Below are 25,846 nucleotides of genomic sequence, written 5' to 3'. Positions count from 1 at the left end.
AAATGTCTTCTATTAAGTCAGAATTTAAAGAGTTTTGCAAAAATGTGAAACATTGCTACTCTTCTCACTAAATTTCTTTTGAAACTATAGTTTTCATAACAATATCTTACTTAACATGTAATGGGTTTAGTTCATTTTTAAAAATGAATTAATACACAAATATTTTAATGTCTCAGTTTTAATTTTTAACATGGTAAATATTAATAAATATAATCTACCTGAAAAGAAGCTTTTTAGTGTCCTCAAAAATTAAGACTGTAAAGGTGTCCTAAGACCAAAAAGTTTGACAAGTGCTGCTACAAATTAAAAATTTTTTAATACTCATATTTTTGTATATATGAGTGAATAAGTAGGTGTCTGTAATTTAGCAGTGTCTGTAAGCACAGTAAAAACTGAATTGTTTTGTAGGCATGATAATGCACTGTTTTTAGTTAAGATCTCAAGCATGTTTTATTTGGCATAGCAATTTAATGTTTGTTTTTTATGTTTGTCCTTAGCCTCTGCGACTCGATATCAAGAGAAAGCTAACTGCTCGATCTGATCGAGTTAAGAGTGTGGATTTGCATCCTACAGAGCCGTGGATGTTGGCGAGTCTTTACAATGGCAGTGTGTGCGTTTGGAATCATGAAACACAGGTAGGAATTTTTAAAGACTTTATTAGAAATACTTTCTTAATCTGTTTATAATGAAAGAGAAGAAATATAACAGAGTTCAGTAGTATATGCATACTGCTTTCTTAAATAAATTGGTACGAAGTATTTTTAATAAAGATAAACTAATACTTATGAGGGTAGAGCTTGTGAGAGAAACTGTCTAGGCTCATTGTATCCAATATTTAAGTGTTAAGTTCTGAGACAGGTAGTTTTAGCTGTACTTTGAAATTAAGGAAACTGACACCAATATAAGATCACTTGCTCTAGATGAAAGTATTTAATGGTACTGAATTTTCCATTCAGTGAGTATTCTAACCATCTTAAGAATGGGATTTTTACTTTTATTAAATTTTCCCCAAGTGCTCACTGTAATGCATGATGCAGGTAACTTTCAGTCAGCCATACAAATTATAGATTATATCAGAGAGAGATTTGTAGTCAGCTTTTCATTACACATGACAATGTACCTTTTACAGATTATATCCCTTAAATGCTTTCAGCTGAGTAAATAATAGGTCTTTCAGCTTAGTTTGTCTTATCTTTTCCAGTCTTTGTTGGCCATCCTTAATCTTTTTCTTTCAAAGTACAGAACATACCATACAGTTTTGAGTCTATTTATACAGTAATTATCCCCAACATCCAAGATTAAGTTCTTAAAATCCAGATAAAATTCACATTTGAGGGACTTAAGATGGCAAAAATAGGCCTTAGGGAACCAAGTTCAGGAGTAAACCTAAAAACACCCTTACAGCATATATCACTCTAATGAAACAGTAGGGACTACACAGTCAGCCAAGTCCCACCAGTGACATTTTATTCACATTAGCCACTTTGTTCTCTGCTGTATCCCAGTGCCTATGACATTACCTGACACACAGTAAGGGCTCAGTAATTATTTGTTGACCTAGTGAATAATAAACTTTCCTTTTATCAGTATATCACTAGTTCAGACTTTCTGTCCTGCGACTTCAAATCTTTATCTTGTGAATTCCTTTTGCCCTGCTGCGGAGAGTATGCTTGTTAACGGCTTTTGGGTGGGTGTGTGGGTGGGTGGGGGGGAAGATCTACTCTCTCCACGTGTTTAAAACCTTTCAGATTTCATGCTTAGCCAGATACACTGGTACCTGCTCCACCCGCACCGTGCTTCCTGATGCTCCCTGGAGTCCCCTCTGTCAGCTCCATCTAACCGTTTCTCAGCTCTGTCATCTCACTGTAGTTGTGCTCTAAAGCCCGGGTGTACTTCCCTTATCTTTCTCCAGGCTTTACTGTAACATAACTCTGCTTCATCTGGGTCATGTACTTTGCTTCGTTTTTCTTTCTGTACCCTTCTGTGCCCTCCTGCAGGGCCATCTACTTCCCCTTTCATAATTCATCTCATTGGTAATTTTTTGTTTAATTTCCTTCTTTCCTTCAAATATGGAGGTTTTATGAGGACGGATTATCCTAGTGTTAATTCCCATTGTTATTCCAAGTGGGTACCTGGCAGACAGGCTCATAGTAGATACTCAGTTTTTGTTGAATGGTTGATCTGTTTTTGGTTCTCCCTGCTTTTCCTCCTCTCTTTATCACCAACAGAAGTTACTTGCCACTCGTGTATTGAGAGCAAAATTCTTGAAAGAGCCAAAAAGGTTTTTGGAAGTAAATTCAAATGTACTTGAATTTCAAATAAGAAGATATTATACTCTTTGAGGTGATGGGTGCAGCAGTTAAAAAATCAGTATGTTATATACACAATGGAATGTTTCTCAGTCACGAAAAGGAACGCAACTGAGTTATTTGTAGTGAGGTGGATGGACCTAGAGTCTGTCGTATAGAGTGAAGTAAGTCAGAGAGAAAAACAAGTACCGTACGCTAACGTGTATACATGGAAGCTAAAAAATTGGTACTGATGAACCTAGTGGCAGGGTAGGAATAAAGACACAGATATGGAGAATGGACTTGAGGACACAGTGGGGCAAGGGTAAGCTGGGACGAAGTGAGAGAGTAGCATTGACATATATACGCTACCAAATGTAAAATAGATAGTGGGAAACTGCTGCATAGTTTCCCTGCTGATTAAATGATGTGGGCAAGCCTTTTAACCACGTTGAGGCTCGGTTTACTTACCTAAATGAAGATGATATGTTGCCTTCTTTACTTCGCAGGATTGTCAGAAGGATTAAATGAAATTGATAAAATTGTGTACGAGACCTATAAGGCACCATACAAGTGTTTCTTTCTTTTCTTACATTTCGCTGGTGGTTTACATGTTGAGTGTGTAGCGTTTCCTCCTGTTTAGCTTGTGTAGATTCTGGAGTGGGAGGACCATCCCTTAGGTCATTTGTATCAGCCACAGCACTTAACGTGGACCTGAAACATGACTGTTAGTCCTGTAGCTGCTTTATTTTTTATTGCTCAGCAGATCCCTGAATTTGTTGGCTCCTCATGAGCTTTCGTGCATTTGTCTGTCATCTTATAGGTTGCATGTTCTACCTGTTTGCAGTGTCTGTATCACAGTCAGCTGCTAGTGGTTGTGCAGGTTGGAGCTTATGTCCCCACTTATTCAGCCTTTGACTGAAGAATCTTTGAAGTCTTGCTCAGGAAGCCAGAGTGGGCTCAACAGTTCTTGTGAACCAGTCCCTATTTTTAAATTTGGTGCACATGGTTAATCAATGAGAATATGCTCTTTTCATTATTGTCTTGTACAGAAAGATAGATTGAAAAGTGATAGTTTGATTTTCAGAATTTTAAAGAACAAGGCATCAAAGTGGGAGGACAAAGAGATGCATTCATCCCTGCTCTTTCTAGCAGGGTCTCCTAGTTTTCCACCTTTATCCTGTGTATATAATTCTATTCTGAGCAGCTTTAGGGACATCTAAATCACTGTGTTCTCGTACTTCACTAAAAGGAAACGGCATCTGTATGGAAGCATATTGCTGAAGTGTACAAAAGAATTGTATCTTGTTTATAAGTTTATTTTACGAGTTTATGGGTTTAATTTTTAAAAGAAGAAAACTAGGGGCTAATTCATTCAACAAATACTTATTACACATTCATTGTTTTTCAGCCGCTGTTCTAGGCTCTAGGTATACAGTGGTGATCAAGATTCCTGCCCTCAGGGGGCTTAGCAGGAAAGATTAACATTAAACACATAATTATGAAGGTGCAATGTTGTGAAAGTGGAGTATAAGGTCCTCTGGGTGGGTCTTCAGGCAGAGGGAACATGAGCAAAGGTAAGGCACTGGGAGTAGCCAAGGCTGAAGCTAGAGAAGTAGGGAAGGGCTGGAGCACAGAGGATGGGGAACTTCATCTTGTTGACATTTGTTTTCTTTTGTCATTTATAAATATCTGCACTTTGAATCTGTTAAAGAAAAGATCTTTGGTCTATTTTTTTCATTTGACTGTTGCACTTTTATATTTTAGCCTGAGAATATTTTATGATTAGTAGTGATATAAAAAATCAGATGTTTTAAATATAACAGGATAGATTTTTCAGTTACTTTCTCATGACTCAAAGTGTATATTCTTGTGAAATTTTTAAGACACTGGTGAAAACATTTGAAGTATGTGATCTTCCTGTTCGAGCGGCCAAGTTTGTTGCGAGGAAGAATTGGGCTGTGACAGGGGCGGTAAGTAATTCCGTGCGCTTCTAACCCATCTCTGAACCTGTCAGTGGCTGCTTTGGCGGCGAGTCGCAGAGCTTTGACTCTTGCTTTGTTTTGTTAATTAGTGCATTGTTTTGGAACCTGGGCTTTATACCCTGAGCCTATAATATACTTTTTTGTGCAGTTTATTTCATAACAGTAACGATGGTGTTAAACTTTCCATTTCTAGGATGACATGCAGATTAGAGTGTTCAACTACAACACTCTGGAGAGAGTTCATATGTTTGAAGCTCATTCAGACTACATTCGCTGTATTGCTGTTCATCCAACCCAGCCTTTCATTCTAACTAGCAGCGGTAAGAGATGACCCCTTTTGGTCATGTGCATCTCTTTGAGTAATTCATTTTCATTCAGTGAGACTTGCAATTCTTTTACTGCTGTTACAAGCAGAGTTCTAATTCCAAGCAGCCTTTAAACTATTTAAATCCATTAACGTGCTATCAGTGCTGCTTACTTTTGTATTTTAATGAATATCAGCTCTACTTAGGATTTGTATAGCAGTTGCTCCAACTCCCGTCAGGGAAGACCTGAAGGTCTAGATGCTGAAATGTCTGCTGAACGGAAAGCTAATTTACATGCTGATTGAGTGAGGTTTTGGCAGATTGCCATATACCGTAGTCAATTTTATCTTTATACTCAGACTAGTTTCTCCTTGGTATTATGTATAAAACAGTGGAGCTTTAGGAAGGCATTTAAAACCAGTTGCACTGAACTGGTAATAGCACTTTGAAACATTTTTAATTTAGAGATTGTGAAGTAACTCAAAACTTTTTTTTTAAACCAATCTTGTATTAAAAGAGAAATGCTTATTTCTGAAATAGTCATTGCTGTCATTATTCATTCATACTTAGACTGTAATCAAACTTGTTCCTCTTTCATCATTCTGTAAAGCCCATTGAGTCTGTCTCAAATTTTTTTCCATGAAATTTGTATATTTGCTATTAGTAATCTCTCTCTTTTATCTCCACTCTTTAGAGTTAAGTTTATTCTTAGAATTAATAAGCATTTTGAAAAATCTGTTCAATTCCGATTCTGTTTCTTTAAGACATGGAATATATGATTTGTGTTAGATTTGCTGCCTTAAAAGACACAGAGACTCTGCACCTTAGTTCTGAATGAAAGAAATAGAAATTGCAGCTAACTGGAGACTTTCTTTTGGTCTAGATGACATGCTTATTAAACTCTGGGACTGGGAAAAAAAATGGTCTTGCTCACAAGTGTTTGAAGGACACACCCATTATGTTATGCAGATTGTGATCAACCCCAAAGATAACAATCAGTTTGCCAGTGCTTCTTTGGACAGGACTATCAAGGTAGGATGTCCACTGTTGGTGTCAATTATGATTGTTGGTGAAATATAGTTGTGTCAGGTATTTTACTACTGGCTGCCCAGAAAGTTATTCCTGTCTGAGAAGTTTCTCTCAAAAGCTCATTTTGAAGCAAAATAGGACTTCTCATTTTGATCCAGAAGGGCATATTCTGTTGAAGAAGAACAGTGTGGCAGCTCTGTGCTCTTAATGAAGGAGTGTTTTTCCATGTGGAAGCAATATGACGTAAGACCTTTTAAACCTTTGCACACCCAGAATGAGAAAATGCCTGTATCTTCTCTAGGTCACTGTTTCCTCTCCTTGAGTATATTTGTTGTTGACTTCTGCTGATTATTAATCTGTTTTATATTTAAATGTCATCTGCCTCCATTCTTTTTCTTACTTCATTTCTCCATACTGCTTCCAGTTATCTTTCTAAAACATGGATTCCATCTTGTCAGTTCCCAGTCTAAGGATAAAGTCCAAATGCCTTGGTGTGGAATACAAGCGTTTCCAAGACTAGCCTTAGCTAATGTTATGAGATATCTCCAGCAACCCTGGTCTACTCACCATTTTCTAGAGAAGCCCTGAATGTTCACAGAACCTTACCTAATTCAGCTGGTCCTTCTGCCTGCAGTATTCTTTATTCTGCCATTTTGATTTCTTTTCCTCTGGAGAATTACTCATCTTTCAAGGCTTATTAGCACAGTTATTTACTCTGAGAAGCTCTCTTCAGACATTCATTTCACCTCTAGACAGAGCCAGTCATTTTCATCCCATTCCTTCCATCGCTTTTTGCCTCTATTATGGCCTTCATGTTGAATAATAATGAACGTGTCTCCGGAAATTTTTATCCCTGAAATGTTGATGTTTGGGGCAGGAACTGTGTGTTACTCCCTCCCCCAAACAGACACACGTTACCAAGCAGCACAGTGCCTTGCCTATACTAGATGCTTAATACATGTTGCAGTGAGTGTAAATACATTCCTTTTCCCACTGTAATATTTAAATTATTTCTATATGCATAGATTTAAAATATACATTACATAAACTTTTGCTTGCATGTATAGGCTTACATCTATATAACATTTTTATTAGTTTTCCTTTAACTTTTATAAAATGTTATATGCTGTTTGTCTGACAGTTTATTATTAAATGTTATATGTTGAATATCTTAGGACTTTGGCTTACTTTATTTTTTTCCTTTCACTGGATTGTCCTTGCTTTTGACATAGGTTGAAACTTTGAAATTAGTTTTAAACTTTCTTCACTAAATTAGGTATATCTTGAAGACAAAAATTGTCTTATCTTTGGCTCTAGTAAAGTTTGTTTACACATCTTTATACTCCCCGCAGGGCCTCCCATGTAGCAGGCATACAAAATAAATATTTGTAAAGGTAAAGCTCAATACCAGTGCTATAGTAATATTTGACTACTTTTCCATACTTTTAATTTTTTGACTAAACAGTAGTTTTCTCCTTTTAATACATCCTACTAAGTCCACTTTCATTAGCTTTATATTAAATCTCTCATGAAGTCATTTCCTGCCCTTAAAGTAGTGTTTCTCAAAGTCAAGACACCTGGAGTGTCTGTTAAAAAAATCTAGATTCCTGGGCTTCCTTGTAGATCCACTGAATCATAATCTCTAGGGATAAAGCCTGGAAATGGGCATTTTTCAGAGAATGCTATAGTGATTCTGCCCCCTGGAAATTCAAGGAAAGTGAGAAAAACCAAACACAAGTGGGTGAAGAAATGAGCATTCTTCAGCGCCTCTCCCCCTGGCTTTGGCATTTATATGACCTGTCAGGGGTGTGGTGGAGCTGCCTTCTGAAAAGCAAGGCCCCATGTTGACTGGCAGATGCTGTTGCTCTCTGAAGGTGTGGCAGCTGGGCTCCTCGTCACCAAACTTCACTCTGGAGGGACATGAAAAAGGTGTGAACTGCATTGATTACTACAGTGGGGGCGACAAACCATACCTCATTTCAGGTGCAGATGACCGTCTTGTGAAAATATGGGACTATCAGGTACAGTTTTTTCATAACTTACTTGCCATATGTTAGATATGCTTCTTACTGTTTCTTACAGGACAGTTAAAACTTGGGTTGTTGAACTCTGTTTATAGCATAATAACTTAAGGCATCAGAATTTGCACCTGAACTGTGGTCTCAGACTTTCATTTATATTTGAAAACTAGCAGACAAATGAATAATGTCATGACATCACCATGGTACAATCATTTTGCCACAAAGACTCTTGTAAACCTAGGTATGTTACTACACTTTTTATCTCCAAGAGTATGTTAAATTTTTATTTTTTTGTTTCTCACATCAAAATTTCAGTAAACAGTTAATAAAATGAGGCCTAGAAACCAGTTGTACTGAGATACTCAAATTTGTGTTTAAATACAGGATAAAAATATTAAAGACATTATCTCAGGAATTTGAGGGAATGATACTTAGATGAAGACCACATCTTTCGGGGGTGTGTTGTGTTTTCTTCTTTAAATGTGATAGTTACATTTACATTTGCCTGTACTATCAAATAATTAGAGAAAATGTGTACACAGTAAGATGGTTCTATTTCAAAAATCTCTGTATTGAATACTGTTAAGAGTCATAACCACTCTTATTTATATGTATCTGTGCACTGGGAAAATTAAGGATGAGTTATTGTTTGCCACTAATAAAAGTGTTTTCTGTGCACTGATTACAGAATAAAACATGTGTACAGACACTGGAGGGACACGCCCAAAATGTGTCTTGTGCCAGTTTTCATCCTGAGCTGCCAATTATCATCACAGGTTCAGAAGATGGTAAGTTAGAAATGAATATTTATTCCTGTGTTTAATCTCATTACTAAGTGGATATTTAAGCTGACTAGTGCCCTGCATTTTCATTGGAAGTTTCAAAGGATTTTGATATTTTATTAGAGTAGACTACTTAAGCTATACAAGAGTAAAGGGGCATTATTATCAGCATCATTCTAACGTGTTTTGACTCTGTTACTTAAATAAGAGGACACCCAGAAGTGCTAGAGAAAAGCTGAAAAAGCCTGTGCTTTGGAGTCTAAAAGCCCGGGGTCAAATTCAGCCTCTGCCACTTCATAGATGTGTGGTTTGGGTACATTATGAAATGGGCATAGATATACCTGCCTCATAGGATTACAGTGAAAGGATGTGAAGAAATCACGTATAGAAAGCATCTGGCACATTGTGGGCACTGTACCCAGGAATCCTGTCATTATTTCACACTTAAGATCACATTTCTTAGTTTTAGTGTCTTATAAATTTTCTATTATTTATTTATGTTGTTTTATAAAATCACAGACTGTAGATCAAGAAATGAAGCTGTCAGGAAGTGTGTTCTGTTTGAATATAAAGACTTCTATGTGGCTGGTTCACCTGACAGTTCATTCTTGGTTGTTCAAATCAAAAGGGCATATTCACATGGTTGTTTTCAGGAACCGTGCGTATTTGGCATTCAAGCACCTATCGCCTTGAGAGCACATTGAATTATGGCATGGAGAGGGTATGGTGTGTGGCCAGCCTGCGAGGGTCCAACAACGTTGCTTTGGGCTATGATGAAGGGAGCATCATTGTGAAGGTAATCTCTCATTACGCTGTCTCTGAATAGATGGACATAGGGGAAGCAGTTATCTTCCAAGTCACCAGTTTTGTTAAACTGGCACTTCTGTCATTAAGCTCAAGAGATTAAGCTCCGGAGATTTAAAGTGCAAGAAAGGAGCCCTCCATTAAATGAAAATAGAAAATGTTTATTTTGTCGTGGTTTTATTTTGTTGTGGTTTTATTTTGTTTTCCTTTTCGTTGCTAAGAGTCATTTGTCATTCCTCCAGCTTGGTCGGGAGGAACCTGCCATGTCCATGGATGCCAATGGAAAGATAATTTGGGCCAAACATTCAGAAGTCCAGCAGGCCAACCTAAAAGCAATGGGAGATGCTGAAATTAAAGATGGAGAAAGATTGCCACTGGCAGTGAAGGATATGGGCAGTTGTGAAATATACCCTCAGACTATCCAGCACAATCCTAATGGGCGGTAAGCCACCACCAAAATCTCTCTCTGGGCTTCTGTGTATGTTTGCAGATCCACAGCATATCCCACCCCTGCCCTTTGGTGGGCATTCCTCATTGAGCTTTTGCCGTGGCCTCACAATCCTCAACACAGCAGCAGGCAGCCATGCTTCTGATCGGGTTGGCATGCAAGGTGAAGCACAGTTGCCTTCTTGGCCTCATCCCACCACGCAGTTTTGAACAGTTGAATAGTTTTGTGTTGACTCTTTATTTCAAATGTGTTGGTATGTGTCCTTCCGCTCCTTCGAGGCATAGAATCATGTCTTATCCTGAGACTTAGTGGGTGCTCTCTAAATACTTGCTGACTCATTGCTCTTAAGAAGAAGAGTTGTGAGGTCTTTGTCTTTTGAAAAAATATGGGGACTGCTAATAATTCTGCTTCTTCTGTGTAATTTGAATCGTCAGCTCTGTTTCTCCCTTAAGATTTGTAAAGCACTGAACATCTTGTGAAAGGAGAGTTTCTAGTACAATAAGTTTAAACCTGTGAGTTTTAAAAATTACTTTACAATAGATCTTGGCATTTTATAATGCTGTCCTGGGTATTAAAAAAGACAGAGTATATAAACCAAGTATGCTGCCTAGTTCAGTAAATGGTATCCATAATTACTTGTAATAAAATTTTCTTATGAAGATTAAGAACGCATTGCATTTTTCCCCTTAATATCATAAAATGTTTCTTGCTTAAGTTTTACATTTCACCTTGGCAATCTACTAACAGCCGATATGCCTATTGAGAAAATTTTGACTATGCAACATTCTTTTTTTCTTATATTTAAATGTTAAAATATCCTGTTTATTTTGATAAATTTAACAGTCATTAAAAACTGGGGTAAGATATCTTTATTCATTTGAATGATCAGCTTTAAAATGAAGATAGCCTTGCAACAAGATAGTGCCTTCCTATGGTGTAAATGTAATGAGCAAACTGCCAAGCATCTTGGTGCTCAACAGATGCTCGTCGAATTAGGGGAATCTTCTCCTGTGTGCCTCCACCCTTTCTCATCTTCCTGACCCTTTGTTTATAAGAGAGGCCACTGCAGTAACATTTTCAGCAGTAACCCCCTCTTCATAATCTGCTTTTGATTTGTTGGGTGGAATATTTATGTCTAGCTCCGTATTCAGAGAAATATATAACTTTAAAAGATAATAGGTTCATTTGTAACGGGCAACTGAAATAATGTTTGTTATTAGAAATATTTCACCATAAAGATGAATCATTGTTTCTTAACTTTTACATGTCATTGGTCCTCTGTGCTTCCCTCCCTGGGTTCTATAATTTCTAGGTTTGTTGTGGTGTGCGGTGATGGCGAATATATCATCTACACAGCAATGGCACTGAGAAACAAGAGCTTTGGGTCTGCCCAGGAGTTTGCGTGGGCCCACGATTCTTCAGAGTAAGTTTTGGCTGTGTCATATCCAGCTTGCCCTGATTGCCAATGGGTGTTCTCTGTACAGCTGTATTAAAGAGGTTTGCAAGGCTCAGTGTAGGCTGTGCTTCACCATGTTAAGGAACAGTTCTCCCCAGAGCTGTGTTAGAAGATTGGTCAGGGGCAGCTATGCAGCCTGAGCTGCCTCTGCCTTTTCTGTGTTCAGTATTGAGCTGGCTCACTCAATCTGATATAATAATCACATTAAACCGGGGACCCAGCACCTATTTCCTTGGTGGAGCCCATGCAGGGCCTGGTACTTACGGGCTGAAGGCAGAGTAGGCCCTCAAATCAAGACCATGGCAGGCCCTCCCCAGGACCTGGCATCCTGAGCTGCCGCTGCCCTTTTCTGAGCTACTGGGGAGAGATGCTAGATTCTGATGTAATCTTGATGAAAACCTCAATGAATTTTTTTTAATATCTTTATTGGAGTATAACTGATTTACAATGTTGTGTTGGTTTCTACTGTACAACAAAGTGAATCAGCTCTATGTATACATATATCTCCATATCCCCTCCCTCTTGAGCCGCCCTCCCACCCTCCCTATCCCACCCCTCTAGGTTGTCACAAAGCATCAGACTGAATCCCTGTACTATGCAGCAGCTTCCCACTAGCCATCCATTTTACATTTGGTAGTGTATATATGTCAGTGCTACTCGCTCACTTCATCCCAGCTTCCCCTCCCCGCCGTGTCCTCAAGTCAGTTCTCTATGTCTGCATCTTTATTCCTGCCCTGCCATTGCAGGTCTATTTACAATAGCCGGGACATGGAAGCAACCTAAGTGTCCATCAACAGATGAATGGATAAAGAAGATGTGGCACATATATACAATGGAATATTACTCAGCTATAAAAAGAAATGAAATTGAGTTATTTGTAGTGAGGTGGATGGACCTAGAGTCTGTCATACAGAGTGAAGTAAGTCAGAAAGAGAAAAACAAATACTGTATGCTAACACATATATATGGACTCTTTAAAAAAAAAAAAAAAAAGGTTCTGGTGAACCTAGGGGCAGGAAAGGAATAAAGACACAGATACAGAGAGTGGACTTGAGGACACGGGGAGGGGGAAGGGTAAGCTGGGATGAAGTGAGACAGTGGCATGGACATATACTACCAAATGTAAAATAGATAGCTAGTGGGAAGCAGCTGCATAGCACAAGGAGATCATCTCGGTGCTTTGCAACCACCTAAAGGTGTGGGATAAGGAGGGTGGGAGGGAGATGCAAGAGGGAGGGGATGGGGGATATACGTATGCATATAGCTGATTCACTTTGTTATACAGCAGAAGCTAACAACATTGTAAAGCAATTATACTCCAATAAAGATGTTTTAAAAAAAAACTTGTTTTCTGTAATGTTACCTCCCATTCTTTCTTTCTTTTTTTTTTTTTTTACAGTCTTAGGATTCATTTAATTTTATTTAAATATATCATTACCCTCCTTGAGAATCTAAATCAAGAACTTGGGATCCTAATTTGAAAATGAAACAGAACAACACAGAGGAACCTGTTTCCTCAAAACAGTAGTGGGCTTACAGAATGCCTTTTAGGAACTTATACCTAATTAAGTCTGTTCATTCCTTGCATAAACTTTAAGCATCCTCAAATTTTATACATGTCTAAATAAAGTGGAGAAAAGGGGACAAACCACATTTAGCTGCGTAATTCAAATAAAAGTATTTCTTTACTCATGTCCCATTCTTAACAAAACAAATTCTGTCTGAATTCAGAATGTTCATAAAATAGTCTCATTAAAAACAGGAAAAATTTATGTCTCAATTATTATAGTCACTGACCGGTTCCATTTTGATTCCTGTTTGGTGCATGTAATAAACTTCGGGGCTTACACTTTTTTTTCAGACACTGAATTACATCTTTACAGTTCTCTTAGTTTTGTTTTCCCCATATTTTGTGTTGCCTCTTCTGCCAGCAGTGGGTAACTTAAGCCTCATTGTTGCATAGTAAGATGCATGCTTTTTATTTTTTAACAAAAAGGTCACTGAGAGGTAAGATCTTTTCATAAATTTCCTAAATAAACTCACTCATGCACAGTTCCATATACTAAAAAGTACATTGTTACTATCTTAAGCATGGTCGCCTTACCTCTCTCAACATACCTCTCTCTCCGTTTTGATAGTTTCCTCTTTTCAGCTTTATCCGGCCCAGACCCTGTTCAGCATCTTTCCCGTCTTGAGCAAAGTACTTGTCAGATCACTTCCTCATATACTCCTGAGTATCCAACCACAGCCCCTTTTCAAGGCAGAGGCCTGAGTATATATGATTTATTAAGTTGTTGCCAAACATGGCTGACTAATGAGCCACTTATAATAAAAGTTTTTATTTTTTAAGTTACTTTTATTGAGGTATAATTTATACCAAATAAAATGCACTGTTTTAAGTGTATATTTCAGTGAATTTGGACAAATGGATATAATCCGTAACCACCAGCACAGTCAAGATATATAGAACATTTCTGTCATCTCAAAAACATCCCCTTGTGTCCCTTAACAGCACCCCAGCCCCTACTCCCCAGTAGATTAGGTTTGTCTTCTTTAGGGTTTCATGTCAGTGGAGTTGTGTGGTATGCACTCTTAGTCTGGCTTGTTTTGCTCAGCATAATGTTTTTGAGATTCATCCATGTCGTTGCATGGATGGGTAATTGGTTCCTTTTTTTGCAGAGTAGTGTTCCATTGTATGAACAGACCACAGTTGGTTTAGTTATTCACCTATTGAGGAACATTTGGATCTTTTCAGCTTCTAAAATAGTTTGTAAGCCCTAGTAATTTGTGTAACAGACCTTGTGAAATCCATTCATTATTTGTCCAACTGTAAGCAGGTCACTGATCTCTCAGGAAAAAATATAATATTGAATTTTCAACTATTTTATATTTTTGCATAATTCACTACTCACATATATTTGAAGATATTTGTAACATTTGGTGGAATTGCAGTTTAGTATATACATAATATGCTATGTTTGCTTTCCTTTCCGCCCCCCCTAGATACGCAATAAGAGAGAGCAACAGTGTTGTAAAGATATTTAAGAACTTTAAGGAAAAAAAATCATTTAAACCAGATTTTGGAGCTGAAAGTGAGTGCTGTTTATATATGATACAATTTTAGAAGCTTTGTAATGGCTCAGAAACATCTGAAGATCTACATTTTTTTGTGTTCTTTTTAGGTATCTATGGAGGCTTCTTACTGGGAGTCAGATCTGTAAATGGCTTAGCTTTCTATGACTGGGACAATACAGAACTCATACGCAGAATTGAAATTCAGCCCAAACACGTGAGCTCCCTCCATTGCTGTTTTTGGAGTGTACATCTTTGTGACAAGCTCTGAGTCCCTGAGGCCAGAAAACATCCTTGTACCCTGCTGTCCCTGTTCCATTGTGCTGGACACAGTGCCATGTACCTCAGGATTGCTTAGAAAAGTAGAGTCGTGGTATTTGAGTGAGGCAGTAGATGTTGGGCTTTTTGAAAAGTATAAAAAGTTATACAAATGCCAAGTACTGTTCATATTTTAAATGGCTTTAATGCTTTGAAGATAAGTAGCCAGGGAGTTCTTGACCTGGAAGGGCCTGCAAGTCTCCCACTCAGTTCAGAAAGCCTTTTCATGCTTTACCTGATAATGGCTGTTTAAAATTTAGGTAGCCGTTCTGCAGTGACAACGTTTTCAACCTTTAGATCTGCCTGCTTCTTTGACAGCTTTAACTGTCGGGAAATTATCTGTGGAGACAAATCCACCTCCCCAGGGTCCCGGTTCTGTCTTCTAGAGCATGCATTTTCAGCAGGGGGACGTCATCCCCTAGGGGGAAGAAATTGGTTCCTGAAACCAACTGATGAAAAAAAGTACTCTCTTTATCTATAAAGCATAGATGCTCATATGTTTATACACATTATGTGTTTGTGTACCTTATGTATATGTTTATGTATTAATATATGTATAGACATATAGTATCTGTGATACTAAAACTTCAGGGGAAGACGATTGGGAAAAAAATGCCTAAAAAAGGTTTGGGGTGGGGGTCATAATGGGAAAGAAAAAAAAGAGTGAGAAACACTATCCTAGAGCAATAAGGAAGAGGCTAGGGCCCTTCTGAATCTCAGCACACCTGGCACCTACTGCCAGCGCTCCTTGCTGCTTCCCTTAGGTCTTTCCATTTCTATAAATAGAACAGTAGTGCCCTTCCACCCTCCCAAATAGGTGTGTATATACATGACAGAATTGTTAAGTGTATACTTAGTATCTTAATGTAGGAAGATAAATCTTGTAGGAAACAAAGTGTATGCAGTTTGTCATACCCACTCAGAAATCCGAAATCATTCATCTGTGTTTTTGTTTGTAATGTTGCAGATTTTCTGGTCTGACTCTGGAGAGCTCGTCTGCATTGCCACTGAAGAGTCATTTTTTATCCTTAAATATCTGTCAGAAAAAGTTTTGGCTGCACAGGAAACACATGAGGGAGTTACTGAAGATGGCATTGAAGATGGCTTTGAAGTAATTGCATCAGCACAACTTTAGCTTTGCTTTTAAATGATTTATATTCTTATAGCAGAACTTCACTCCTTGTAACATTTTACTATAAAATAGGTTTGGGGAAACTAATAAGCATTTAAGGAGTTACGGTAAAATATGAGAATTAAAATCTTGGCTCAGAGATCAGGGTCTGAAAGTATTTGTTCAAAAGAAATTTGTGCTTTGATTTTAAGAAACCTTTAGACTAACTTTGATTATCTTTCAGTAAGGAAGTTAGAAGGTGTTTTGGTCTTAAGACAGTTTAGCCAGAGTTATTTAAAATGAGCTGTCAAATGTAAAGATGAATCATCCATTGTGGAGGTGTCTTGGAAGACTTTTTGAAATACTTATTATGCCAGTCTCATATATGTTAGGAGTTTAGATCAACACATTCTTAGATTACAGCTTTGATGCAACAGTGAGATTTTACAGTACAGATACTCATCCAGGAATCTGTTCTTAAGTGAAGAAAGTAGAAATTCCAAGGAAAGATTTTCTTTCTTGAAATAGGATTCTTTCTTTGCATTTCTTATTCTACGTATCACCCCTCATTATATTCAGTTTTTTTGTCATTGACAGGATTCCTATTGCTGAATAAGATAATAATAGACTTTATTTTTTTCCTGCAGGTTCTTGGTGAGATTCAGGAAATTGTGAAAACAGGGCTGTGGGTAGGCGACTGCTTCATTTACACAAGTTCTGTGAACAGATTAAATTATTATGTCGGAGGAGAAATAGTCACCATTGCCCACCTGGACAGGTAGCTGAGTATCGTTTTGCTTTTGTCTTTAGCATCCTAAATTTAAAAGCATACTTTTTTTTTTTTAATAGTTTTTAGTATATTTACAAAATCATGCAACCATTACCACAATCTAATTTTAGAACATTTCAGTCACCTCAAAAAGATACTGCCTATACTGCCTTTTAGGATTTGTTCTCAACCTTGTCCTCTAATCCTATTTAGTTTTTAATTTCTAAGAGCTCTTTTTTTTATTTTTTTTATTTTTTTTTTGCTTAATAACAAATTTAATCAGTTATACATATACATATGTTCCCATATCCCCTCCCTTTTGCGTCTCCCTCCCACCCTCCCTATCCCACCCCTCCAGGCGGTCACAAAGCACCAAGCTGATCTCCCTGTGCTATGCGGCTGCTTCCCACTAGCTATCTACCTTACGTTTGGTAGTGTTTATATGTCCAAAAAGCATACTTTTTAAACATAAACAAAACCAATTGCTGGCTGTTAACAATGATAGGCCTGATTTTTCAGCGTTATCGTTTTAATAGGTGGCAATTGCTAACCAAACTTGCATCAATCAAATGGAAAGATTTTGAGCAAGAGGCAGAGTGAGTGAGTGACTGCAAGAGAGAGAGAGTGTGTGTATGTACTGATTTGGGCTTAGTTCTAAAGTAGTTTCCGTTTCTCTTACAGGACGATGTATCTCCTGGGCTATATTCCTAAAGACAACAGGCTTTATCTGGGGGATAAGGAGCTCAACATCGTTAGCTACTCCCTGCTGGTTTCAGTGCTGGAATACCAGACGGCTGTCATGCGGAGAGACTTCAGCATGGCTGATAAGGTCCTCCCGACCATTCCGAAAGAGCAAAGGACCAGGGTTGCTCACTTCTTGGAAAAGCAGGTACGGGGGTGGGGGTCGGTGGTTCGTTTTGTGTGCGTTTTTGAAAACCAGCAATTGGAAAGAATGTTAATACGAATTGGAAGAACTTTATTTCTTAACCGCCACTGATTTCCTTACGGCAGTGGAATTTCTCTTGTGAATTTAAGTCACTTGTTACACTCCTCCTCCTCCTTTCTCATTGCCCTTCGCACCCCCTTTAAATGTTGGAGGTGATTATTAGTCTTCCCTTTTTGTAGACTTCTTTTCTGTTCTATCAGTATTTTCATTTTTATGCTGCATTTTTCTCTATCCTAGCTGGCTTCTCTCTCTCTCTCTGTCTGTCTCTCTCCCTTTGTAAAATATACATAAAATTTACCATTACTGATAAGCCTTTTCCTTACTGTAGCAATTTTTAGTATAAATTCAAAGTTATGTGTGCACAAAGTATAACGTTTTGCAAGGCTTAGGAAACAAACAGCCCTCCCTCCCTCTCTCATTTCTACTCCCTAGCGGTAATCACTTGTAATTCTTTTAGCTGACTCTGTTGGCATTTATTTCCACATGTCTAACACGCTTATATTGCTGTTTCTCAGCTTTAGGCATTTCTTGGGACTTTCCACTCTATACAAGATGAGGAATTTATCTTTCTTTCACTCCCCCTGCTTCTACCAATACATGCCACTTTCCTATTCCTTATCCTCCCAATATAGTTACATCATAATTTTGATTAAATTGGTATTAATTGTTTGTATTACTGTGGCTGTGTAAACACTGTTCATAGCTGAGCCATGTGATATATTATAGCAATAGCTTTCTCTTCTTGCAGTTGTTTGTTTTCCCTGGAGTTAATAATTGTTTCTTTTTTTTAAACTTTGCTTATTTTTCTATGTGCTTAGGGTTATTCTCCCCACTCTGATGGTTCTCCAGATTTCCTTGAAATCTCCTTTCAGTATGTTCAGTCTGCTTCAGGCTGAACTGGTTTCTGCCCTCATCACGCATATCCCCTCACCATCGTGTTGGGGCTTCCCTTTGGCTCTCTTGAGTTGGATCCGTTGTTTCCTATATTCCCTATCTTCTTTCCTGGTTTACTCCCTCATTTTGCTGGAGTACGTCCTTCAGTAGTTTCCTGAGAAAAGGGTTATTTATTAATAGCAAGTAAATTTTTTTGTGACCTTGATTATTTGAAAGTGCCATTGTTCTACTTTAAAACATATTTGGCCATTTAACTGGATAAAGAATTCTAGGTTGGAGATGATTTTCTCTCAGAATTTTGAAGACGAAATTCTATTTTGCCTTCTGCCTTCTAGCTTCTAGTTGTTGAGGTCTAAAGCCATTTATATGCCTGATTCTTGGTACCTGATCTGTTTTTTCCTCTTTGGAAGTTTTTTGGATCTTGTCCCTATTGTCTTGTGATGTTACCATGATGGTGGTCCTTGGTGTAGGGGTCAATTATCGTTCATTCTGCTGGGTATTAGATGAGCTCTCTTAATTGGAAACTCATTGCTTCATTTTTGAGAGATTTTCTTGAATCATTTCTCTGTTGATTTCCTTCGTTTTCTATATTCTCTCTGTGCAACTGTTATTCAGATGTTGGACCTCTTGCACTGGTTTTCTCATTTTGTTATTCTTGGGCTTTTTAAATCTTGTTTATGGATCAAAGTTTCTCTTCATACCCTCTGTAAGGGTATGAATGATAGTTTTTGTTGTTGAGTTTTCTGTTCCCCTTATATGGTATGCTTTCTTCTGATTGCTGTTATTGGTTCATTTTGATCTCTGTCTTTCCTTTTAAAGATTTTCCTCAGGTATCTGATGATCTTTGGGCACTCATTTAAGAGTGGAGGTCTAAGAAGCAGGTCAAAAGATCTGAGTTTATGGGTGAATTTATTGGCTGGACTAAAAATATGTGATGTGGCTGGACCTTTTGATTGGGGAGCCTCAATCAGTGTCAGTATCTTCATCTAATGAATTTAATGACTTCATTTATTCATTTAGTGAAATTAATGAGCACTTAATATTGTACCAGGCACTGTTCAGGCTGGCATATGGCCCTCAGTGACATTTTAGTATCTTTAAGTCTTACCCCTTTGGCTGGTTAGTTTACAGAGAAGCTCCCCAGTCACCATCCTTGTGCGGGCTGAGCAGAGTATGGCTTGGTGTCTCAGTATTTAGTATTTCAAATATTTAGTCTCAACATCCATTCTTATAATCTCCTGTTTTCCTTTTGCCACTCAGCACTCCTGCTGGGTGTTCAGGGATCCCTCAGACTGGGGACCCTCTAGTTTACCCTCTCCAAAGAACAAGATTCCTGTCTTCTGTGTGTGTCAAGAGTTCAGGGCGGGGAGAGGAGTGGGGACCTGGGGTATCTAACTGCTTCTTATATAGACTTTCAGGCAGTTTTGTTTATTTGCTGGTTTTAGCACTACCCTTCACGAGACACCTCTGGGGATTCTGAGGTGTGCATCAGGTTGTTTCTATGCTGTCTTCACTCCTGGTTTAGGGATTAGTCTTCTCTAGTGTTTTAACTTGAATGTTTGTACTCCTCCACCAGCTTTCGAGCTTCCAAAATTGATACTAATGTCTCTGCTGCCTTTCTGTGTGTCCTTGGGAGTTTATGCTTTTAAAAAAGAACCCCCTAAGTGTCAGTTCAGTGGGGATTTGCAGGAAAGCAAAAGTAAGTGTATACAGCCCACTCATTCCATCTGCTTTGCCCTCACCTGTATCTGACTAGTTCTATAGATCTTCCATCCTCCACTCTTGGATTTTATATTGTCTACATCAGTGCTAGGGAAGAAAGGGAGTAATGCAGGTTATTCAGAATGCCTTGTTACATTGGACTCCTGGGAGAGTGGAGGGAGGGTAGCTTGCATAGTCTGGGAAGTTATTTTAAGCACAGTGATACAGCAGTGCTCAATGTCTACCCAGACAGAGCTCAGACAGCTGTCCAGCTTCTCCATCCTGACCGCCCCCTAACAGAGCATTCACTCTCAGTCTGAGGAAGTCTTCTGCAGCCTGAGCTTTTTGTCTCATATACCACATCCCTGGAGCCGAAGAACTTGCCCGTAGGGAAGACCCCATCAGCCCTGTTTGTCTTGAGGGAGAAGCTAATATAATAATTACAGTAGTTGGTTTAAAAGCTTGTTGCTGGGCTTCCCTGGTGGCGCAGTCGTTGAGAGTTCGCCTGCCAATGCGGGGGACACGGGTTCGTGCCCCGGTCTGGGAAGATCCCACATGCCGCAGAGCAGCTGGGCCCGTGAGCCATGGCCACTGAGCCTGCGCGTCCGGAGCCTGTGCTCCGCAATGGGAGAGGCCACAACAGTGAGAGGCCCACGTACCGCAAAAAAAAAAAAAAGCTTGTTGCTGATGACTGGAGCATGGGAAGGCAGTTTTAGACTTCTGTGCTCTGGCATACTTGCTGATGAGTAAACTGGACATGAGACCAACAGTAAAGGCATAGGTAATGACACCAGATCAATATCAGGACCTGAAAGCAAAATGTTTGCTAAATGACCTGCCGATGATAGAAAATTGGAAGGTTTTACATTCGACTTCCTTTTCTCTGAGGCACTGGACTAGATCTCTAAGGCCCAGCTCAGGAGATTACGGACAGCTAGGTTTACACCACTGTGCCTGTCTTTCTCTTTTTGAAGTGGCTCTTGTTCAGTCAACTTTCCAAAATCCTTTTCTTTTTGACATTTGTTTACTTTTACGTTTCTAAATTTTACTGGTTGTTGTTTTACTTGAGTTTATCAAGCATTGGTCAGCTTCCACTGCTTAGAAAACAGTAGATGTTGTGTGACTGAATTTTGTCTGCCCTGTTTTTTACCAGTTAATTTAACAGCTCCTTAATTTTTCTGTCTTCTAATTGAAGAGTATTTTTTGTTTGTTACTTTGTTTGATTTAAGTAATGGGGCCTCCAGTGTCAGCAGCATATTTAGTTTGAGAGAGCAATGGATTGTTTGCCATGTGTGTGCACTGTATATGTAGACTACACACACAGGTTCTTCTGTACATAAACACATATTTCATCTGTTTAGGGCTTCAAGCAGCAAGCTCTTACAGTATCCACAGACCCTGAGCATCGCTTTGAACTTGCTCTTCAGCTTGGAGAACTAAAAATTGCGTACCAATTAGCAGTGGAAGCAGAGGTATGTACTAATTTATGATTTTTTGTAACTGATGGAAGGGTCAGTAGGTACTTATATGTGTTTACTATAAGTTGTGTTTTAAAGTTTTCTGAAATGCACTCATTTTGGTGAGGTTGTTGCCTTTCTTTCTTCTTAAAAAATGAATTATGTTTATCTTTGCATAAATTAAATGGATTATATTGGAGCTATATATTATTAGATTCTTATTAATATATTCTTAGCATTCTAATTTAAGAAAAAGTGGTGTTTTTTTTTTAATCTTACATGAGATCTGTTTTGGAAGAGAAGGAAAGCTAGAAGATAGTAGTAGATAAAGGAGTCTGGAACTCTAAAAGGATGCAGACATAGCAGTAATTTGCCAGTATCCCAAACTAGTGAGGAAGATGTTGGTTTTAAAGAAGGGTTCTGACATTTTGAGACAGTTTAATGACATTTTTATGGATCGTTGTATATTTTGTATATTGAGGGCTCCCAGTTGTGGTTTAAGTCTAGCATTTACTCGTAAATTAATTTCAGATGTACTAAATAAATTTTAGCTATGTTAAGATCATCCAAATGAGCAGCATTTTATTTGATTTCTGAGAAGCTACAAATGACAGAAATAATATTTATTATTAAATATTTAAGGACATAAAAAGTTTTTTCTGCCTTCAAAAAATGGTATTAAATCGTTCCTTAAAATAATTACAGTCTAATTACCTTAAAACTTGTTAGTTTTAGTTTCACTATGTAATTACAAAATAAAAATATAATGGGCTGATGATTATTCACATGCAGCATTAAATTTGATTTGTGTTTGAATTAATCTTATGTGAATAATTTCAATTTCCTCATTATACATTGTCATTCCATTCTTATTTTGATAGAACCTACTTAAGCACAGCTCAGTATACATAAAATATGTATTTTATAATTATAGAAAATATAAAATTGTTAGTACAATAATGTTCAGACTAACAGAATAATGTTGATGTTGGAAATTCAAATGTTTATTTGAAAGATATTTTAATGTGGAATCTCTTTTCTTACAGTCAGAACAGAAGTGGAAACAACTTGCTGAACTTGCCATTAGTAAATGCCAGTTTGGCCTAGCCCAGGAGTGCCTGCACCATGCACAGGATTATGGGGGTCTGTTGCTTTTGGCCACTGCCTCTGGAAATGCTACTATGGTGAACAAGCTAGCAGAGGGTGCGGAGAGAGACGGCAAGAATAATGTGGCATTCATGAGCTACTTTTTACAGGGCAAGTAAGTATTAACCCAAGGTCTAAAAGAGGTGGGCACAGTAATAAAGCACTGACTTCTGCACTGACTTCAAGGGTGGTCTTTGGAGAGGAACATGAAGAAGGAACCCTGGAGACAGCACTGATGCCTGGCCGAGTGGTGCTGCTGATGGGAGCAGGCAGGACAGTGCTGCTTTGGAAGAACTCAAAGGATGCTCTTCAGTAAAGGATGCTCTTACCACTAACATTTGGTCTAAATGTTTGAGCAAAATGAGCTGCTCAGGGAGGCTCAACTGGGAGAAATGTTAAACCGCTTTCTCAACAGCCCTGCCACTTACTGGCTAAGGTATTTTATTTAATGAAGGCAGGAGGCTGTTGGGCTGCTTGCTTTATTTGGTACCTGAACAGCAGGTGATTTTACCCAAGTTGAATAATTCTGATCTGCTTACAACAAAAATAAGGTGGGTGAGGATGCCAGTTACTTTTAGATTTGATTTCAACTATAAAGCATAAAAATGTCATGTATTAAAAAGTCTAGCAGTTAGTGCATATGATTAGTTGACCATATTATGAAATAAAATACAAAAGTATTCATTAACTTGCCCTACATACTTTTTAAACCTCACGCTTAATCATAAAAACTTTGAATGTGTATGTGTTTTATAACATGTATGTGTAAATTTATATAAGAATAGGTCCACTATTTCTTATTAATAACTCAAAAACCCAAAAACATTCTGAGAATATTTTATTTGGTGGCAAAACTTGGCCTAAACGCTGAAGTATTATTATTAGTTGCTTTTATGCCACTTGGTTTGTTTTTATTGCATTTAGTATTCATGTGTTATAGCAGAATGTTGATGTTTGTGACTCTGATGCTGAGGGTATTATGTAACGTATGGTATACATACTTTCTAAAATCCAAAAGGTATTACCTTTTTAAAATCCAAAAAATTCTGAGTTCTAAAGCACGTTATCCACTTTATCAAACTTACACAGGAAAAAGTTAAAAAAGAAAATGGACACCTGGATATTTTCCTACTGGGCACCACTGGATTGTCCAGCACAGTCCATGTTAGAGATGCTGCCCTCAAAACTATATTTGTGAAACCGAGTTTCTGCTCTTCATATTCTGAAGCCCTTAAATGTGCTCATCTAAGCTACCTTGTTTTAAAAAGCCCCTTTAGATTCTTCTTAGGGAAGTTAAGGTGATTGAAAAATCTCTCACACTTCTGGAGTCCATTATGTAACACACTGGTGATGACAAGTAGTGGCTCAGTGACAGAAAAGAGGTGTATGTGTGAGTTGGAGAGGGAGTGCTGACTTGCCAGCACTAAACCCACATTTCTCTAATGTGGTAAGTGCCATTATTATAGCGTTTATTCTTGGTAACAGTGCCTCTCCTTTTTAATCTTTAGGCTTGATGCTTGCCTGGAGCTCTTGATTAGAACTGGACGACTGCCAGAAGCTGCCTTCCTGGCACGGACTTACTTACCCAGTCAGGTTTCAAGGTACAGACTTTTCATTTTAGGAAGAAATGTTTCAGATAAAAACAGAGCCCCTAACAGTCTCCCAATGGTTCTATGATATCTGTAATAGGGTGGTGAAACTCTGGAGGGAAAATCTCTCAAAAGTCAATCAGAAAGCAGCAGAATCCCTTGCTGATCCAACAGAATATGAAAACCTTTTTCCTGGATTAAAAGAAGCCTTCGTTGTAGAAGAATGGGTGAAGGAAACACATGCTGACCTGTGGCCGGCCAAACAATACCCACTTGTCACGGTGAGTGCCTGGGGTGCCTCATCCCGTGTGACTACAGGGTGGAAAGGCATTCACGGCTTAAGGTTTTGAACTGCACCACATACATTATGGTTCGATTAAGAGCTAGTATCTGGGATTTAGGCCAAGTTTATAGATGAATTATGCTTTCAGAATATTTCATTTCATCATTGTTTTATTCTTTGATAGCCAAATGAAGAAAGAAATGTTATGGAAGAGGCAAAAGGCTTTGAGCCCTCAAGATGTGCATCTCAGCAGGTCAGTCAGACATGAGAGAGTGGTTGAGATCTGTTGATTTTAAGTACCATTTCCCACTTCCCAATCCTGATCTGCCTTCCCTTTGGGAAAAATTTCAAATTCCTGAACAAATTCCTTTGTTTTCATGTGTTTCTACTTGGGTTTTCAGGAACTTGATGGGAAACCTGCTTCTCCTACTCCTGTTATTGTGGCCCCCGCCACAGACAACAAAGAAGAAAAGGTACGGACATCATACCCAACTTCCTATTGGACCCCAGCCTCACCCTCCCTCCCCGCAAATGTCTGCAGGATGTGCAGGCCTCTGCATTTTAAGTGATGGAATCAGTTTCAGAGCAGGGGTTTTGAAATGAGAAGATGCCCCTTTTTGACTGTTGTTTTAGTTCTCTTTGGATCATGAATCACGGATAACTTTTCTTTAATAACTTTGCTTTAACACAGTACCATATAACTCACCCTCTTCCTTTTCTTTGCAGAGTTTACTTGAACTGGAAGTAGATTTGGATAATTTGGAATTAGAAGATATTGACACAACAGATATCAACCTGGATGAAGATATTTTGGATGACTGAATAATGTTTCCCATTTACTCAACTAAACAGATCATTATTATGGACAGGTATTGATCATCACACTGACCACAGTGCTTTGGACTCCTGAGAAACTCCTTAGATTTTTATATGTAGATGCTGTGGCCCACTGGGAGCACAATGCCCTCATCTTCAGAGGAGTTTATGTGCAGCATCTAAATCACAATGTTTCCTTGTTAACTAAGACTGCTGTGGGCTTTGATTTTTTTCATACTGTCATTAAGACCATATCTCATAAAATCTTTTGAATTAATGAAGATACTTCAAAGTTTCCTTTCTGCATAATGATAGGATTCTAGTTTTAGAAGGCTGAGCCAAAACTACACCTCACCTGGGGATCAGCCCGCATTCTCTTTTCTTTGAATAACTAGTTTCAAACACCATCAATCACATTTTTCTTAGAACTGAATATCCGTGCTAAACCATTTTCCTTGACCTCATGGCATTATCCCTCTCTATGTAGCTTTCTTATGCCTTGCCCTGACTTTGGTAGGTACCCGTTTCTGGAATCAGGGTCTGAAACTCCAGCTCCTCTGACCTCATTAAGCTGGGCTCTAGTTAAATTACCGAGCGGCCCATTTGGTAACACAGAGAGGCATAGT

The 25,846-nt window shown here is 38.3% G+C and overlaps 1 protein-coding gene across 1 annotated transcript; it reads left to right on the top strand.

Moving 5' to 3' along the window:
* Positions 1–581: 581 nt before the first annotated feature.
* COPB2 (COPI coat complex subunit beta 2) lies at positions 582–25,492 on the top strand (the record flags this gene model as incomplete). The annotated part of the gene is made up of 21 exons (XM_079705068.1): positions 582–635; positions 4,175–4,261; positions 4,467–4,593; positions 5,462–5,610; positions 7,482–7,628; positions 8,317–8,416; positions 9,064–9,206; positions 9,457–9,656; positions 10,975–11,085; positions 14,122–14,210; positions 14,301–14,407; positions 15,476–15,619; positions 16,267–16,397; positions 17,070–17,277; positions 21,291–21,401; positions 22,433–22,647; positions 24,041–24,133; positions 24,222–24,402; positions 24,589–24,657; positions 24,806–24,877; positions 25,131–25,492. 21 exons carry the CDS (start codon positions 582–584, stop codon positions 25,224–25,226), a joined length of 2,634 nt encoding a protein of 877 aa, XP_079561194.1. The 3' UTR covers positions 25,227–25,492.
* Positions 25,493–25,846: the final 354 nt, after the last annotated feature.

This window comes from Hyperoodon ampullatus (assembly GCF_949752795.1).
Source record: "Hyperoodon ampullatus genome assembly, chromosome: 5".
Taxonomy (NCBI): domain Eukaryota; kingdom Metazoa; phylum Chordata; class Mammalia; order Artiodactyla; family Ziphiidae; genus Hyperoodon; species Hyperoodon ampullatus.
The sequence above is the reverse complement of the archived record's forward strand: the minus strand, read 5'-3'. Positions and strand labels throughout refer to the sequence as shown.